Raw genomic sequence first — 20,014 nt, forward strand, 5'->3', positions numbered from 1 at the left:
CCCCTCCCTAGTCAAGTCTCTCTCTCTCCCTCCCTAGTCAAGTCTCTCTCTCCCCTCCCTAGTCAAGTCTATCTCTCTCTCTCCCTCCCTAGTCAAGTCTCTCTCTCCCCCTCCCCTAGTCAAGTCTCTCTCTCTCCTCCCTAGTCAAGTCTATCTCTCTCCCCTCCCTAGTCAAGTCTATCTCTCTCTCCCCCTCCCCTAGTCAAGTCTCTCTCTCCCCTCCCTAGTCAAGTCTCTCTCTCCCCTCCCTAGTCAAGTCTCTCTCTCTCCCCTCCCTAGTCAAGCCTCTCTCTCTCCCTCCCTAGTCAAGCCTCTCTCTCTCCCCTCCCTAGTCAAGTCTCTCTCTCCCCATCCCCTAGTCAAGTCTCTCTCTCCCCCTCCCCTAGTCAAGCCTCTCTCTCTCCCCTCCCCTAGTCAAGCCTCTCTCTCTCCCTCCCTAGTCAAGTCTCTCTCTCCCCCTCCCTAGTCAAGCCTCTCTCTCCCCCTCCCTAGTCAAGCCTCTCTCTCCCCCTCCCCTAGTCAAGCCTCTCTCTCTCCCTCCCCTAGTCAAGCCTCTCTCCCCTCCCCTAGTCAAGTCTCTCTCTCTCTCCCTCCCCTAGTCAAGCCTCTCTCTCCCCTCCCCTAGTCAAGTCTCTCTCTCCCCCTCCCCTAGTCAAGCCTCTCTCTCTCCCCTCCCCTAGTCAAGCCTCTCTCTCTCCCCTCCCCTAGTCAAGCCTCTCTCTCTCCCCTCCCCTAGTCAAGCCTCTCTCTCTCCCTCCCCTAGTCAAGCCTCTCTCTCTCCCTCCCCTAGTCAAGTCTCTCTCTCCCCTCCCTAGTCAAGCTCTCTCTATCTCTCTCCCTCTCCCTAGTCAAGCCTCTCTCTCTCCCTCCCCGAGTCAAGTCTCTCTCTCTCTCCCTAGTCAAGCCTCTCTCTCTCCTCCCCTAGTCAAGTCTCTCTCTCTCCTCCCCTAGTCAAGTCTCTCTCTCTCTCTCCCCTCCCTAGTCAAGTCTCTCTCTCCCCTCCCCTAGTCAAATCTCTCTCTCTCTCCCCTCCCCTAGTCAAGTCTCTCTCTCTCCCTCCCTAGTCAAGTCTCTCTCTCTCCCCTCCCTAGTCAAGTCTCTCGTCTCCCCCTCCCTAGTCAAGTCTCTCCCTCCCTAGTCAAGTCTCTCTCTCTCTCCCTCCCTAGTCAAGTCTCTCGTCTCCCCCTCCCCTAGTCAAGTCTCTCTCTCTCCCTCCCTAGTCAAGTCTCTCTCTCTCCCTCCCTAGTCAAGTCTCTCTCTCTCCCCTCCCTAGTCAAGTCTCTCTCTCCCCCTCCCTAGTCAAGCCTCTCTCCCCCTCCCTAGTCAAGTCTCTCTCTCTCCCCTCCCTAGTCAAGTCTCTCTCTCTCCCCTCCCTAGTCAAGTCTCTCTCTCTCCCTCCCCTAGTCAAGCCTCTCTCTCTCTCCCTCCCCTAGTCAAGTCTCTCTCTCTCCTCCCTAGTCAAGTCTCTCTCTCTCCCTCCCTAGTCAAGCCTCTCTCTCGTCTCCCCTAGTCAAGTCTCTCTCTCCCCCTCCCCTAGTCAAGCCTCTCTCCCCTCCCCTAGTCAAGCCTCTCTCTCTCCCCTCCCCTAGTCAAGTCTCTCTCTCTCTCCCCTCCCCTAGTCAAGTCTCTCTCTCTCCCCTCCCCTAGTCAAGTCTCTCTCTCTCCCCTCCCCTAGTCAAGGCGAGCTAAAACGTGTGACTTCTTTCCATTATACACATGTTGCCACAGGTTCAGAGTTAGTTTTTTTATGCCACCCCACAAACGGCTACAAACATTTCTATAAACAATGTGTTGAAATGACATGGTGATTTCCAGTAGTTGCCTTCCTTGTCTCCTCCCAAGTCTGCTATGTTTGTGTTACCACTGTGTTGTATGAAACTATGATTCGGTCTCGGTGTGTCTGTCCTTCCTGTTGACGCTATGAGGAAGCAAGGACATGGCTATTGTTTCCCCTCTGGTTCTCTTTTTTTTTTCTGGTTCTTTATATAAACTCGCACGCAACATCCTCATGCCTTAAACGCTATCGTTTTCCATTTGCCAAATCAGAGGTAAAGAAAATGTATTTATTTTTACAGTTTACAAAACATTAAGTACACCTGCTGTCCCTCCCCCCCCCCTGACATAGATTGACCAGGTGAAAACATTAAGTACACCTGCTGTCCCCCCCCCTGACATAGATTGACCAGATGAAAACATTAAGTACCCCTCCCCCCCACCTGACATAGATTGACCAGATGAAAACATTAAGTACACCTGCTGTCCCCCCCCACCTGACATAGATTGACCAGGTGAAAACATTAAGTACACCTGCTGTCCCCCCCCCCACCACCTGACATAGATTGACCAGGTGAAAGCTACGATCCCTTATTTAATGTCGCTCAGTGTAGATGAAGGAGAGGAGGATTGGACTCCATTTGAGACATGGATTGTGTGCCTTTCAGAGGGTGAATGGGCAAGACATTGATGTGTTATTTGAATGGGGAAGTGGTAGTAGGTGCCAGAGGCAGGTGTTCCTAATGTTTGGTGTACTCCGTGTAGAAACTAGATGCATATTTACAAAAGTATATGGACACCTCTTCCAATTAGTGGATTCGGGCTATTTTAGCCACACACCAGTTGCTAGCAGGTTGTTAAAAATCGAGCACACAGCATTGCAATCTCCATAGACAAACATTGGAAGTAGAATGGCCCCTACTGAAGAACTCAGTGACTTTCAACGTGGCACTGTTATAGGGATGCCATCTTTCCAATAAGTCAGTTTGTCATATTCTTGCTCTGCTAGAGCTGCCCCGGTCAACTGTAAGTGCTGTTATTTTGAAGTGGAAACATCTAGGAGCAACAACGGCTCAGACGTGGAGTGGTAGGCCACACAAGCTCACAGAACGGGAGTGGTGAGTGCTGAAGCGCGTAAAACAATTATCTGTCCTCGGTTGCAACAGTCACTACCAAGTTCCAAACTGCCTCTGGAAGCAACGTCAACACAAGAACTGTTCGTCGGAAGCTTCATGAAATGGGTTTCCGTGGCCGAGCAGCAGCACACAAGCCTAAGATCACCATGTCCAATGACAAGCGTCGACTGGAGTGGTGTAAAGCTCAGCGCCATTGGACTCTGGAGCAGTGGAAACGCGTTCTCTGGTGATGAATCACGCTTCACTATCTGGCAGTCCGAAGGACTTATCTGGGGTTTGGCGGATGCCAGGAGAACACTATTTGCCCCAATGCATAGTGCCAACTGTAAAGTTTGGTGGATGAGGAATAATGGTCTGGGGCTGTTTTTCATGATTCGGGCCCCTTAGTTCCAGTGAAGGGAAATCTTAACGCTACAACATACGATGACATTATAGATGATTCTGTGCTTCCAACTTTATGGTAACAGTTTGGGGAAGGCCCTTTCCTGTTTCAGCATGACAATGTCCCCGCGCACAAAGCGAAGTCCATACAGAAATGGTTTGTCAAGATCGGTGTGGAAGAACTTGACTGGCCTGCACAGAGCCCTGACCTCAACCCCATCGAACACCTTTGGGATGAATTGGAACACCGACTGCGAGCCAGGCCTAATCGCCCAACATCAGTGTTCCCAACCTCACTAATGCTCTTGTGGCTGAATGGAAGCAAGTCCCCACAGCAATGTTCCAACATCTAGTGGAAAGCCTTCCCAGAAGACTGGAGCCTGTTATAGCAGCAAGGGGGAGGTCCACCTCCATATTAATGCCCATGATTTTGGAATGAGATGTTCGATGAGCAGGTGTCCACATACTTTTGGTCATGTAGTGCATCTAATATGCAGCTAGCAGAGAGCAACATGAGCTGAATTAAAACTTCACATCAGGGTGCATTTTCCATGGTGACTGGTCTGTTGTCACCCTCCACGGTAACTGATCTCCACAGTGACTGATCGCCACGGTGACTGATCTCCACGGTGACTGATCATCTCCACGGTGACTGATCTCCACGGTGACTGATCGCCACGGTGACTGATCTGTTGTCACCCTCCACGGTGACTGATCTCCACTGTGACTGATCTCCACGGTGACTGATCTCCACGGTGACTGATCGCCACGGTGACTGATCGCCACGGTGACTGATCTCCACGGTGACTGATCTGTCGCCACCCTCCACGGTGACTGATCTCCACGGTGACTGATCTGTTGTCATCTTTCCATGTTTTCAGGTGTGAACATTTCCGTGTGTTGCTGAACGAGACAGACGAGGAGTCTATTGAGATTCACCAGTTCTCTTACCTGGTCTACAGGGCCTTCCTCGAATACCTTTACACAGACACCATCAACCTGCCTCCGGAGGACGCCATAGGTTCATATATTTATTAACCTTTTATTTAACCAGGAAAGTCAGTTAAGAACAAATTCTTATTTGCAATGACGGCCTGGGAACAGTGGGTTAAACTGCCTTTGTTCAGGAGGCAGATAGAACAGATTCGTACCTTGTCAGCTCGGGGGATTTGATCTTGCAACCTTTCAGTTACTAGTCCAACGCTCTAACCACTAGGCTACCCTGCCACCTCTACACTCTAACCACTAGGCTACCCTGCCACCTCTACACTCTAACCACTAGGCTACCCTGCCACCTCTACACTCTAACCACTAGGCTACCCTGCCACCTCTACACTCTAACCACTAGGCTACCCTGCCACCTCTACACTCTAACCACTAGGCTGCCCTGCCACCTCTACACTCTAACCACTAGGCTACCCTGCCACCTCTACACTCTAACCACTAGGCTACCCTGCCACCTCTACACTCTAACCACTAGGCTACCCTGCCACCTCTACACTCTAACCACTAGGCTACTCTGCCACCTCTACACTCTAACCACTAGGCTACCCTGCAGCCTCTACACTCTAACCACTAGGCAACCCTGCCACCTCTAACCACTAGGCTACCCTGCTGCCTCTACACTCTAACCACTAGGCAACCCTGCCACCTCTAACCACTAGGCTACCCTGCCTCCTCTACACTCTAACCACTAGGCTACCCTGCCACCTCTACACTCTAACCACTAGGCTACCCTGCCTCCTCTACACTCTAACCACTAGGCTACCCTGCAGCCTCTACACTCTAACCACTAGGCTACCCTGCCACCTCTACACTCCAACCACTAGGCTACTCTGCCACCTCTACACTCTAACCACTAGGCTACCTGCCACCTCTACACTCTAACCACTAGGCTACCCTGCCACCTCACCTCTAACCACTAGGCTACCCTGCCACCTCTACACTCTAACCACTAGGCTATCCTGCCACCTCTACACTCCAACCACTAGGCTACCCTGCCACCTCTACACTCTAACCACTAGGCTACCCTGCCACCTCTACACTCTAACCACTAGGCTACCCTGCCACCTCTACACTCTAACCACTAGGCTACCCTGCCACCTCTACACTCCAACCACTAGGCCACCCTGCCACCTCTACACTCTAACCACTAGGCTACTCTGCCACTTCTACACTCTAACCACTAGGCAACCCTGCCACCTCTAACCACTAGGCTACCCTGCCGCCTCTACACTCTACCCACTAGGCTACCTACCCTGACGCCTCTACACTCTAACCACTAGACTACCTACCCTGACGCCTCTACACTCTAACCACTACTCTACCCTGCCACCTCTACACTCTAACCACTACTCTACCCTGCCACCTCTACACTCTAACCACTAGGCTACCCTGCCGCCTCTACACTCTAACCACTAGGCTACCATGCCACCTCTACATTCTAACCACTAGGCTACCCTGCCACCTCTACACTCTAACCACTAGGCTACCCTGCCACCTCTACACTCTAACCACTAGGCTACCCTGCCACCTCTACACTCTAACCACTAGGCTACCTTGACGCCTGGTACACCACAGTGTTTCCCCTAGATTATTCTCCAGGCGGGGGTGTAAAGAACTCCATAAGTACACCACAGTGTTTCCCCTAGATTATTCTCAGGGCCTGCCAACTCCATAAATACACCACAGTGTTTCCCCTAGATTATTCTCCGGGCGGGGGTGTAAAGAACTCCATAAGTACACCACAGTGTTTCCCCTAGATTATTCTCCGGGCGGGGGTGTAAAGAACTCCATAAGTACACCACAGTGTTTCCCCTAGATTATTCTCCAGGCGGGGGTGTAAAGAACTCCATAAGTACACCACAGTGTTTCCCCTAGATTATTTATTTACCAGACGTGGCCTCATGTGAGTTATGACAGCTTATAGAAAGTATTGTAAATGCACTAGAATTCCACCGTTAACCTGGACTCAGAAGGAGATCACTATAAAATGACTGGGTTACCATTTGGGCCGTATTCCATGCATCTCTCCTGTGTGTACCGTAGGTCTCCTGGACTTAGCTACGTTCTACCGTGAGACGCGTCTGAAGAGACTGTGTCAGGAGACCATCAAGAGAGGCATCTCTGAGGAAAACGCGATTACACTGCTCTCTGCTGCCGTCAAGTACGAGGCCAGGGTAAGAGGCTTTACACGTTCTCTTTGTCCTCCCGTAGACCCTGAACACTGACCAGCCAGCCCAGACCCTCTCTGTTGTCCTCCCGTAGACCCTGAACACTGACCAGCCAGCCCAGACCCTCTCTGTTGTCCTCCTGACAGACCTGAACACTGACCAGCCAGCCCAGACCCTCTCTGTTGTCCTCCCGTGGAGATTGAACCTGGACCAGCCAGCCCAGATCTCTCTAAAATGACTGGGAACACCACCAGCCAGCCCAGACCTCTCTGTTGTCCTCCCGTAGGAACACTGACCAGCCAGCCCAGACCCTCTCTGTTGTCCTCCGAGACCCTGAACACTGACCATCTCTGAGCCCAGACCCTCACTGCTGTCCTCCCCAGACCCTGAACACTGACCAGCCAGCCCAGACGTTCTCTTGTCCTCCCGTAGACCCTGAACACTGACCAGCCAGCCCAGACCCTCTCTGTTGTCCTCCCGTAGACCCTGAACACTGACCAGCCAGCCCAGACCCTCTCTGTTGTCCTCCCGTAGACCTGAACACTGACCAGCCAGCCCAGACCCTCTCTGTTGTCCTCCCGTAGGAACACTGACCAGCCAGCCCAGACCCTCTCTGTTGTCCTCCCGTAGGAACACTGACCAGCCAGCCCAGACCCTCTCTGTTGTCCTCCCGTAGACCTGAACACTGACCAGCCAGCCCAGACCCTCTCTGTTGTCCTCCCGTAGACCTGAACACTGACCAGCCAGCCCAGACCCTCTCTGTTGTCCTCCCGTAGACCTGAACACTGACCAGCCAGCCCAGACCCTCTCTGTTGTCCTCCCGTAGACCCTGAACACTGACCAGCCAGCCCAGACCCTCTCTGTTGTCCTCCCGTAGACCCTGAACACTGACCAGCCAGCCCAGACCCTCTCTGTTGTCCTCCCGTAGGAACACTGACCAGCCAGCCCAGACCCTCTCTGTTGTCCTCCCGTAGACCTGAACACCAGTAGTTCCTCTACCAGTCACTGCCCTCTGTGTTGTTCTCGTTGTGTTGTTTGTGTTGTTCTCGTTGTGTTGTTGTGTTGTTCTCGTTGTGTTGTTCTCGTTGTGTTGTTGTGTTGTTCTCGTTGTGTTGTTCTCATTGTACCAGTAGTTCCTCTACCAGTCACTTTCCTCTGTGTTGTTCTCGTTGTGTTGTTCTCGTTGTGTTGTGTTGTTGTGTTGTTCTCGTTGTGTTGTTGTGTTGTTCTCGTTGTGCTGTTCTCGTTGTGTTGTTCTCGTTGTACCAGTAGTTCCTCTACCAGTCACTTTCCTCTGTGTTGTACTCCTCCTGTCCCCAGCGCTGACCACTGACCAGCCATCCATCTCCCTGTTCCTCCTACAGGACCTGGAAGAGTTCTGCTTCAAGTTCTGTGTCAACCACCTGACAGCCGTTACGCAGACGCAGGCCTTCGCCGACATGGACCACGAGCTGCTGAAGGCCTTCATCAGTAAAGCTAGCCGTTATGGGGCCTTCAAAAACTGACTGGTTCGACAGCCCACTAGCTAAGACTCTGGGTTAAGAGACTGGGGAATGGGGGAGGGGGATGGGGGAGTGGGATGGAGGAGCAGGAAGGGGAAAGGGGGGATGGGAGTGGGGGGGGCAGGAAGGAGAATGGGGATGGAAGAGAGGGATGAAGGCAGATGGATACCTATCTGAGAGAGAGGGGACAGAGATGTCTCAACCCTGGGAGAGAGGGGACAGAGATGTCTCAACCCTGAGAGAGAGGGGACAGAGATGTCTCAACCCTGAGAGAGAGGGGACAGAGATGTCTCAACCCTGGGAGAGAGGGGACAGAGATGTCTCAACCCTGGGAGAGAGGGGACAGAGATGTCTCAACCCTGAGAGAGAGGGGACAGAGATGTCTCAACCCTGAGAGAGAGGGGACAGAGATGTCTCAACCCTGGGAGAGAGGGGACAGAGATGTCTCAACCCTGGGAGAGAGGGGACAGAGATGTCTCAACCCTGGGAGAGAGGGGACAGAGATGTCTCAACCCTGGGAGAGAGGGGACAGAGATGTCTCAACCCTGGGAGAGAGGGGACAGAGATGTCTCAACCCTGGGAGAGAGGGGACAGAGATGTCTCAACCCTGGGAGAGAGGGGACAGAGATGTCTCAACCCTGGGAGAGAGGGGACAGAGATGTCTCAACCCTGGGAGAGAGGGGACAGAGATGTCTCAACCCTGGGAGAGAGGGGACAGAGATGTCTCAACCCTGGGAGAGGGGACAAACTGTGTACTTATTGGATCCTGGGTGAAGAGATTTGGGCTTTGGGGGCTTTAGTGATTTTAACACCCTGGACCCGGAGCAAGCCCTCACCTGTAACTCTGGTCCAATAGGGCACAGATACTGTTAGAGGAGGGAGGGTCGTCTCTGTCTGCTGCCGTGGTGGTTTTAATGCTATTGGACGTCCTTCACTCTGGTCCTGTAGGTGCTGTTACATCACACTAGCACCGAACAGGAGACCAAACGGACAGGGGAAAACAACGGCCTATTGGCAGTTAAAGACAAAATGGACACCAACTAACTGCAAATGGTAGATTCCATATTTTAGTCACGCTCAGAAGGTCAAAAGGTTATTTGGCCAAGCTGTTTCATACGGTGCTGTGCTGCTTGTATATTGATGTGCTTTTGTCGTTCATTCATTATTGTATTACTAGTACTGTCTGGTCTAGTCTCACTAGCTGCTATGTTACCAAGTCATCTCACCCACGATGAGCTAATTATCTGATAGGAAATGATACACACACACATTTCATTATTGACTCAGAAGGGGGAGTAGCGATCTCTTAAAGTGCTTACTTACGCATGTCTGTCGTTCATTAACTCACTGTCTGTGCAGCTGTAAACATATATTAGTTCTAACAGGAAACATGACAAACAACCTCCATTAGCTTTCTATGGATTTACTGTGAGTGACATCACATGCATCCTAAATGATTCCCTATATAGTGCATTACTTTTGACCAGGGCACGAAGGGGGGGACCAGGGCCCGTAAGGGGGACCAGGGCTCGTAAGGGGAGGGAGGGGAACCAGGGCTCGTAATGGGGGGGGGAACCAGGGCTCGTAAGTGGGGGAAACCAGGGCTCGTAAGGGGGAAACCAGGGCTCGTAAGGGGGGAACCAGGGCTGGGGAGGGGAGGGGGACCAGGGCCCGTAAGGGGGAAGACCAGGGCTCGTAAGGGGGGGGACCAGGGCTCGTAAGGGGGAGACCAGGGCTCATAAGGGGGGACCAGGGCTCGTAAAGGGGGGACCAGGGCTCGTAAGGGGGAGACCAGGGCTCATAAGGGGGGGGGACCAGGGCTCGTAAAGGGGGGACCAGGGCTCGTAAAGGGGGGACCAGGGCTCATAAGGGGGGACCAGGGCTCATAAGGGGGGACCAGGGCTCGTAAAGGGGGGACCAGGGCTCGTAAAGGGGGACCAGGGCTCGTAAAGGGGGGGACCAGGGCTCATAAGGGGGGGACCAGGGCTCGTAAGGGGGACCAGGGCTCGTAAAGGGGGAGACCAGGGCTCATAAGGGGGGACCAGAGCGTGATCAGGATCCATAGGGGGAACACTGTGTTGGGGATAGGTTATCATTTGGTAGCAGACATGGTAGAAAAACAGCATCATATTGGCGCCTTGCAGATAAAGGTATATTTAGGTAGTTTAGGGGCCTCTATTCAAGCTTTACAGATTGAGTGATACAAATGTCAATGTAATTTCCGAATAGAGAGAAGTGAGCAGCGTTTACCGTGTCCGTTATAACGCAGAAACATTCCCTTTTTAACTTTGAATCATGACGTAAGGCTGATCTTCTGTGAAATGGATTGCATGGAGCCCCGGGTTATATTGGTGGAACTCACCCTCTCTCTTCACAGGGGGGCTTTAATGTCAGTAACGTGGCAGTACCCTCTCTCTTCACAGGGGGGCTTTAATGTCAGTAACGTGGCAGTACCCTCTCTCTTCACAGGGGGGCTTTAATGTCAGCAACGTGGCAGTACTGCCTAGTCCCAGTGCAAATGACAACAGAATGTGGTTCCTTCAACTTGGATCTATTAAGAGAGTCCTATAGGCCTGTTTATACAGAAACAATATGATCAAATGCTTTGTCATCGAGAAGCCAATGATGTTTTAATAAATCTGGATGAAGCTGTCATTCTTTGGTTCTGTTTTAGCTACTGGGTCCATTTGGAGATGTACAACCCCCCGGCCATTTTGGAGATGTACAACCCCCCCCCCGGCCATTTTGGAGATGTACAACCCCCCGGGTACATAGGTAATAGGGAGCCATTTGGGGTGCAGAATGTGCCGTCTGGTGTCAGTGCTACCCATTCTAACTTGTCCATAATACTGAATAACCTTTGTACACCGAGGTGTGATGCCTGCTGTGAACCAGAGGGGGGCAGTGTTTCATTCTTCCGTACTTTCATTCTGACAGAAAGCTTCTGGGCCTCGTTTATAAAACGGACTTCCGATCAATTTTGATCTTAAGTATAACTTACCCAGAAAACCACATATAAGTAGTTATTTATGGAAATGATCGTATCTCTACTCAGAGTCTAGACTTGACGTAAGTGATTTCCCCTGCGGGTTATATATGACTATATTTTCCCCTTGTAGTTTAAGGTCAGACCATTTTATTTTTCACATCAGCCACAGTTCTGTCTTGCTGTCCCGGCTCGTTCACTGCAGCGGTGACACACTCCCCAAAGATACCTGTTTCTGGCTTTTGTTTGACAACCCCACTATTTAGTCCCACCGAATAATACGCGTTGCCCGTCTTCAATCTCCTCCTACCATCGCCGTGATCTCGTCTTTCGGACCGTGGCTAATTCCTGGCTAAACCCTCGTTTGTGCTATCATTCTATACGGGGAAATCGCTGATTGTAAAGGCACATTTCAGGTGTCGTTAATTAGAGATTTATATAGACGACAAATGGGCCTCTTAGAAGCTGCCTACGCAAGGTTTTTCATGCTCAGTGTGCTTCATGCTTGAAACGTAAACACCGTTGGAAATTATTTTACGACCAAGTATAAATCTTAACGTTTAGGTATAAATGAGGTCTCCTGGTCCTTGTGGGGATAATGGGGACATTTTATGTTTTCATGTTTTCAGCTTTTTCCATGACATTTGCAGGTATTTAAATTTTTTTTTAAATCAGCTTTTACTTATTTTCCGGTCTTTACTTTGTAGTTTCCAAATGACTTGCCAATTTCCTGCTTAAACGGGTTATAACAAAACAATTTTAGTCGTTTAGCTTGGAGAAAACATTTGGGGAAATAACTTGTGATTTCTGACATGATAAGGATGCCCACAAGTCTCTCCAAGTCGCACGTAAAGCACTTGTAATTCCTATTGATGGTATCAAATATCACTTCTGAACTATGGGCTTAAGTCTCACCACCGATGCTGTCGTACAACACAGGAACCGATAAACAATCGCCATTTCACTCTCCTCACACCAATGATGCTTTACAATTTATATTCTGTTTTTGCTGTAGTCAATGATTTGTCTATGAAGGTGTGGAAAAGTGTTTATTTTTTAATATATTTTTTAAAAGATTCTCCACACTGACTTGTACATCACATTCTATCTCAATGAGGCCTTGGTCAAACTGAATGGTCAAAGAGTTCATAAATATGGTTTGAATAAAGTAACAAAATGCTAAGCTGCTCCAACTAAACTAAAAACAGAGAGAAAAGCTTACAACCTTATTCCTCTCTTGTTCCGACGGTTTGTTTTGGGCAGGATGTGACGTGCTGCCGTAGGATTGGTCAATAGTTGTGCACTCTCTAGGGAATAGGGTGCCATTTGGGACACAGTCCAGAAGGTACTTCCTGGGTGATTAGCTGTACCAAATAATACCAAAGTATTGAGGGTAAGATACCAGTACTTAAGTACCTATCTTCAATTAACACAACAAGCATGCTCAAATCCCCCCCCCCCCCCCCCCCATACACAGATCTGGCATGTATAGGATCTGGTTTCAGAGCTCACACATGTACAGTACACACACACACATTCATGCTACACACACATCACAACTGTTGTTACCAGACTCTTATTATGATTGCTAATACTGCAACATTTAAATACTTACCCCTCAGTTCCCCCTTTCCCTGATACAGGTGTAAATATTGGGACTATAAACTGTGCCTTCCTGTATTATACTAATGAGAAAATGTTTATTCTACTGAGACATTTACTTTATGTTCCTATTGTTATACTTTATTCATTCTTATTTGTTGTTGCGTTGTAGAGAGAGAATCTACACGCAAGCATTTGGTTGGACGGTGTTTACCATGTGTATCCTGTACATACGACTAATAAAACTGGAAACTTGGCCACAAATATACACTGTTCTCATTCACTAGTTAAGCCTGTACTCCGAGACAGAATAGGGTATGGAATTGTATTGAATAGTTTGGGGTAGGCCTCGTCTCCGAGGTTGGTTACAGTGAAGTGGTTTATTGTATGAGTGATCCCATAGGTTAATCAGCAAGCGTGGTGGAATTGCCTTCATGCTCATTGGCTGAAGTTAATAGGCGAATGACATTCCGCATGCTTGCTAATATTAAACATGGACACACCCATATCAATACCTGCTCTACTGATCAGGTAACATTATAATCAATACCTGCTCTACTGATCAGGTAACATTATAATCAATACCTGCTCTACTGATCAGGTAACATTATAATCAATACCTGCTCTACTGATGAGGTAACATTATAATCAATACCTGCTCTACTGATCAGGTAACATTATAATCAATACCTGCTCTACTGATCAGGTAACATTATAATCAATACCTGCTCTACTGATCAGGTAACATTATAATCAATACCTGCTCTACTGATCAGGTAACATTATAATCAATACCTGCTCTACTGATGAGGTAACATTATAATCAATACCTGCTCTACTGATCTGGTAACATAATAATCAATACATGCTCTACTGATCAGGTAACATTATAATCAATACCTGCTCTACTGATCTGGTAATATTATAATCAATACCTGCTATACTGATCAGGTAACATTATAATCAATACCTGCTCTACTGATCAGGTAACATTATAATCAATACCTGCTCTACTGATGAGGTAACATTATAATCAATACCTACTATACTGATCAGGTAACATTATAATCAATACCTGCTCTACTGATCAGGTAACATTGTAATCAATACCTGCTATACTGATGTGGTAACATTATAATCAATACTATATCAATACCTGCTCTACTGATCGGGTAACATAATCAATACCTTCTATACTGATCAGGTAACATTATAATCAATACCTTCTATACTGATGAGGTAACATTATAATCAATACCTGCTCTACTGATCAGGTAACATTATAATCAATACCTACTCTACTGATCAGGTAACATTATAATCAATACCTGCTATACTGATGAGATTACATAATCAACACCTGCTATACTGATGAGGTAACATAATAATCAATACCTGCTCTACTGATCAGGTAACATTAAAATCAATACCTGCTATACTGATGAGGTAACATAATAATCAATACCTGCTATACTGATGTAGTAACATAATAATCAATACCTGCTATACTGATGAGGTAACAATCAATACTATATCAATACCTGCTATACTGATGAGGTAACATTATAATCAATACTATATCAATACCTGCTATACTGATGTAGTAACATTATAATCAATACTATATCAATACCTGCTATACTGATGTAGTAACATTATAATCAATACTATATCAATACCTGCTATACTGATGAGGTAACATAATAATCAATACCTGCTCTACTGATGAGGTAACATAATAATCAATACCTGCTCTACTGATGAGGTAACATAATAATCAATACCTGCTATACTGATGTAGTAACATTTACACATCAAGCTCATGTAAGGGCAAGGCAGGGCTAGCTCACTCTGCTCCAAGACTCAGAGATGTAGATACCAAGGCAGGGCCAGCTCACTCTGCTCCAAGACTCAGAGATGTAGATACCAAGGCAGGGCCAACTCACTCTGCTCCAAGACTCAGAGATTTAGATACCAAGGCAGGGCCAGATCACTCTGCTCCAAGACTCAGAGATGTAGATACCAAGGCAGGGCCAGATCACTCTGCTCCAAGACTCAGAGATTTAGATACCAAGGCAGGGCCAACTCACTCTGCTCCAAGACTCAGAGATTTAGATACCAAGGCAGGGCCAGATCACTCTGCTCCAAGACTCAGAGATTTAGATACCAAGGCAGGGCCAGATCACTCTGCTCCAAGACTCAGAGATGTAGAGACCAAGGCAGGGCCAGCTCACTCTGCTCCAAGACTCAGAGATGTAGATACCAAGGCAGGGCCAGATCACTCTGCTCCAAGACTCAGAGATTTAGATACCAAGGCAGGGCCAACTCACTCTGCTCCAAGACTCAGAGATTTAGATACCAAGGCAGGGCCAGATCACTCTGCTCCAAGACTCAGAGATGTAGATACCAAGGCAGGGCCAGATCACTCTGCTCCAAGACTCAGAGATTTAGACACCAAGGCAGGGCCAGATCACTCTGCCCCAAGACTGAGATTTAGTCTTTAACTCCTTGCCCTGCTCCAGAGCACCACGTTAGTAATTTTATAGCTACCTAGCATGTTGCCTGTATATCCCTGACCGAATGTCAGAATAGTAACCAAATCAAATCCAATCTACCATCTACATGTGTTGTGTTGAATGAGAGGCTGAAACGAGCAGTTGAGCCTCCACCACATGCATCCAATCTAGTTTGACTAGCAAATTACTAACTCATCAGACCAGATCTATGGACAGGAAACACGAAGCCAGGGGATGAGGTAGAAAGAAGAGATATCTAATGCTCTGTGCCCCCTTTTAGCCTGGCTGGATTATGTACGTAGAGAGAGAACAACATTTAGGATTAACAGGGATTATCTCTGGGTCAACTAGTGGTGTTTCTAGCTTTTTGTTTCTGATTGTTATTAACTCAATGCTTAATATATGATTAACACTAGATTATACATTTGGGTAATAGATAATTAACTCTGGTAATTTTGTCTAATAGATTATGAATAATATATTATTAACTCAGACAATGTTTCTGATAGATTATTGACACAGACAATGTTTCTGATAGATTATTGACACAGACAATTATTAACACAGACAAAAATGGAGCATGATGGCGATTACCCATCACATGTACAACAACTACTTTCCCCTCCTAATATAGTGCAGGACTTTTCCCCTAATATAGTGCAGGCCCTTTCCCCCCTAATATAGTGCAGGCCCTTTCCCCCTAATATAGTGCAGGACTTTCCCCCCTAATATAGTGCAGGACTTTTCCCCTAATATAGTGCAGGCCCTTTCCCCCCTAATATAGTGCAGGACATTTCCCCCTAATATAGTGCAGGCCCTTTCCCCCTAATATAGTGCACTACTTTTCCCCTAATATAGTGCAGGACTTTTCCCCTAATATAGTGCAGGACTTCTCCCTAATATAGTGCAGGACTTTTCCCCTAATATAGTGCAGGACTTTCCCCCTAATATAGTGCAGGCCCTTTCCCCCTAATATAGTGCAGGACTTTTCCCCCCTAATATAGTGCAGGACTTTTCCCCCCTAATATAGTGCAAGACTTTTCCCCCCTAATATAGTGCAGGACTTTTCCCCCCTAATATAGTGCAGGACTTTTCCCCCCTAATATAGTGCAGGACTTTTCCCCCCTAATATAGTGCAGGACTTTTCCCCTAATATAGTGCAGGACTTTTCCCCCTAATATAGTGCAGGACTTTTCCCCTAATATAGTGCAGGACTTTTCCCCTAATATAGTGCAGGACTTTTCCCCTAATATAGTGCAGGACTTTTCCCCCTAATATAGTGCAGGACTTTCCCCTAATATAGTGCAGGACTTTCCCCCTAATATAGTGCAGGACTTTTCCCCTAATATAGTGCAGGACTTTTCCCCCTAATATAGTCAGGCCCTTCCCCCCTAATATAGTGCAGACTTTTCCCCCTTTCCCCCTAATATAGTGCAGGACTTTTCCCCCAAATATAGTGCAGGACTTTTCCAGGACCCAAATATAGTGCAGGACTTTTCCCCTAATATAGTGCAGGACTTTTCCCCCAAATATAGTGCAGGACTTTTCCCCTAATATAGTGCCCTACTTTTCCCCCTAATATAGTGCACTACTTTTCCCCTAATATAGTGCAGGACTTTCCCCTAATATAGTGCAGGACTTTTCCCTCCTAATATAGTGCACTACTTTTCCCCCTAATATAGTGCACTACTCCTCCCCCACTAATATAGTGCACTACTTTTTCCCCCTCATATAGTGCACTACTTTTCTCCCCTAATATTGTGCAGGACTTTTCCCCCTAATATAGTGCACTACTTTCCCCCTAATATAGTGCACTACTCCTCCCCACTAATATAGTGCACTACTTTTTCCCCCTCATATAGTGCACTACTTTTTCCCCCTCATATAGTGCACTACTTTTCTCCCTTAATATTGTGCAGGACTTTTCCCCCTAATATAGTGCAGGACTTTTCCCCCTAATATAGTGCACTACTTTTTCCCTCTAATATAGTGCACCACATAGGGATTATGGTCCCATTTGTGCCGCACCCTCTGTTTCCTGCAGCTGTCACAGTATTCTGTTACTTCCTGTCTGTAATGGAGACGTTTCAGAGGAGCCCACACATATATTATCAGAACTTACACATGCAACAAGTTAATATAACACACATCTTATAACAATGTCTCTGCATCCCTCCCCTCCTCAAGGAGTAAGGAAATAGCTTTACACTAACGTGAAATTGTTTCACACTTTAATACTAAACAAATAGCTAAGTTTATGCCGACATCATGCGAATACAATTCTAAGTCGTCATGGAGATGGTGTGACTTCTCTGGCCACCCCAATTCAAATCAAAAATCAAATCAAATGTATTTATATAGCCCTTCGTACATCAGCTGATATCTCAAAGTGCTGTACAGAAACCCAGCCTAAAACCCCAAACAGCAAGCAATGCAGGTGTAAAAGACTCAATTGTCGTATTAAACTGAGGACAGGGAGTAGATCGAATGGATTTCAACCATTTGTATTGGAACAAGGCACGTCGGTAAAGAACCAATTCTTATTTACAACGACGCTGGGCCAATTGTGCACCGCCCTATAGGACTCCCGATCACAGTCGGTTGTGATACAGCCCGGGATCGAACCCGGGTCTGTAGTGACACCTCTTGCACTGTGATGCAGTGCTTTGGACCGCTGAGCCACACAGGATCCTTTTTAGGGAAGAATGTGTAGAGAGGAGATAGAATGACAGAGCAGAAGTAGCTTTTAAATTCCACACATTCTCAGTGTTCGTTCTTCTTTCTAAATGACACACTATGCCCTAGTGGACTACTTTTGACCAGGACCCATAGGGAATAGGGTACGATTTGGGACACTCCCAGTGTGCTGCCTGGCAGTACCAGTGGACAGAGTAACACCTGTATATTCGGTCTCTGTTCATATAAACATAACCCAACATCCTGACCTAGACAGAAGATTACCACACAACACAAACAGACACGGACTTATCAGTATCAATAGATCACATGGAAGAGAGTGTGTACATCCCAAATGACACCCTATTCCCCATAACGTGTACTACTTTAGACCAGAGCCTGTAGTGCACTATATAGGGAATAAGGTGCTATTAGGGCTGAATACGATGCCTCCCCGAGAATGACTCCCCACTGCAACATCCACTGTATATCACGTGGAGATAGAGAGCCTGTCTTCTACAATCCTCGTGGCAACTTGTGATTCTATAACTAGAGGACTCCTGCTATCTCCTGTTATCTCCAGGGGTGATTCTATAGCTAGAGGACTCATGTTATCTCCTGTTATCTCCAGGGGTGATTCTATAGCTAGAGGACTCCTGTTATCTCCTGTTATCTCTAGGGGTGATTCTATAGCTAGAGGACTCCTGTTATCTCCAGGGGTGATTCTATAGCTAGAGGACTCCTGTTATCTCCCGTGATCTCCAGGGGTGATTCTATAGCTAGAGGACTCCTGTTATCTCCAGGGGTGATTCTATAGCTAGAGGACTCCTGTTATCTCCAGGGGTGATTCTATAGCTAGAGGACTCCTGTTATCTCCTGTTATCTCCAGGGGTGATTCTATAGCTAGAGGACTGCTGATATCTCCTGTTATCTCCAGGGGTGATTCTATAGCTAGATGACTCCTGTTATCTCCCGTGATCTCCAGGGGTGATTCTATAGCCAGAGGACTCCTGTTATCTCCAGGGGTGATTCTATAGCTAGAGGACTCCTGATATCTCCTGTTATCTCTAGGTGTGATTCTATAGCTAGAGGACTCCTGTTATCTCCTGTTATCTCCAGGGGTGATTCTATAGCTAGAGGACTCCTGTTATCTCCAGGGGTGATTCTATAGCTAGAGGACTCCTGTTATCTCCAGGGGTGATTATATAGCTAGAGGACTCCTGATATCTCCTGTTATCTCAAGGTGTGATTCTATAGCTAGAGGACTCCTGTTATCTCCAGGGGTGATTCTATAGCTAGAGGACTCCTATTATCTCCTGTTATCTCCAGGGGTGATTCTATAGCTAGAGGACTCCTGATATCTCCTGTTATCTCCAGGGGTGATTCTATAGCTAGAGGACTCCTGTTATCTCCAGGGGTGATTCTATAGCTAGAGGACTCCTGATATCTCCTGTTATCTCTAGGTGTGATTCTATAGCTAGAGGACTCCTGATATCTCCTGTTATCTCTAGGTGTGATTCTATAGCTAGAGGACTCCTGTTATCTCCAGTGGTGATTCTATAGCTAGAGGACTCCTGTTATCTCCTGGGGTGATTCTATAGCTAGAGGACTCCTGTTATCTCCTGTTATCTCCTGGGGTGATTCTATAGCTAGAAGACTCCTATTATCTCCAGGCGTGATTCTATAGCTAGAGGACTCCTATTATCTCCTGGGCGATTCTATAACTAGAGGACTCCTGTTATCTCCAGGGGTGATTCTATAACTATAGGACTCATGTTATCTCCTGTTATCTCCTGTTATCTCCTGGGGTGATTCTATAGCTAGAGGACTCCTATTATCTCCAGGGGTGATTCTATAGCTAGAGGACTCCTATTATCTCCTGGGGTGATTCTATAACTGGAGGACTCCTGTTATCTCCTGTTATCTCCTGGGGTGATTCTATAGCTAGAGGACTCCTATTATCTCCAGGGGTGATTCTATAGCTAGAGGACTCCTATTATCTCCTGGGGTGATTCTATAACTAGAGGACTCCTATTATCTCCTGGGGTGATTATATAGCTAGAGGACTCCTATTATCTCCTGGGCGATTCTATAACTAGAGGACTCCTGTTATCTCCAGGGGTGATTCTATAACTATAGGACTCATGTTATCTCCTGTTATCTCCTGGGGTGATTCTATAGCTAGAGGACTCCTATTATCTCCTGGGGTGATTCTATAACTGGAGGACTCCTGTTATCTCCTGTTATCTCCTGGGGTGATTCTATAGCT

General features: G+C 47.4%; 1 protein-coding gene across 1 annotated transcript in view; it reads left to right on the forward strand.

Moving 5' to 3' along the window:
- The window catches only part of rcbtb2 (regulator of chromosome condensation (RCC1) and BTB (POZ) domain containing protein 2), a 40,528-nt gene extending 32,490 nt beyond the window's left edge, over positions 1–8,038 (forward strand). Inside the window, 3 exon segments of the mRNA XM_065024165.1 lie at positions 4,172–4,311; positions 6,339–6,469; positions 7,828–8,038. Coding sequence (XP_064880237.1) covers positions 4,172–4,311; positions 6,339–6,469; positions 7,828–7,968 — 412 coding nt within the window. The 3' untranslated portion in view covers positions 7,969–8,038.
- The last annotated feature ends 11,976 nt before the right edge of the window (positions 8,039–20,014 follow it).

The sequence above is a fragment of the Oncorhynchus nerka genome, linkage group LG11 (genome assembly GCF_034236695.1).
Source record: "Oncorhynchus nerka isolate Pitt River linkage group LG11, Oner_Uvic_2.0, whole genome shotgun sequence".
NCBI classification, from domain to species: Eukaryota; Metazoa; Chordata; class Actinopteri; order Salmoniformes; family Salmonidae; genus Oncorhynchus; species Oncorhynchus nerka.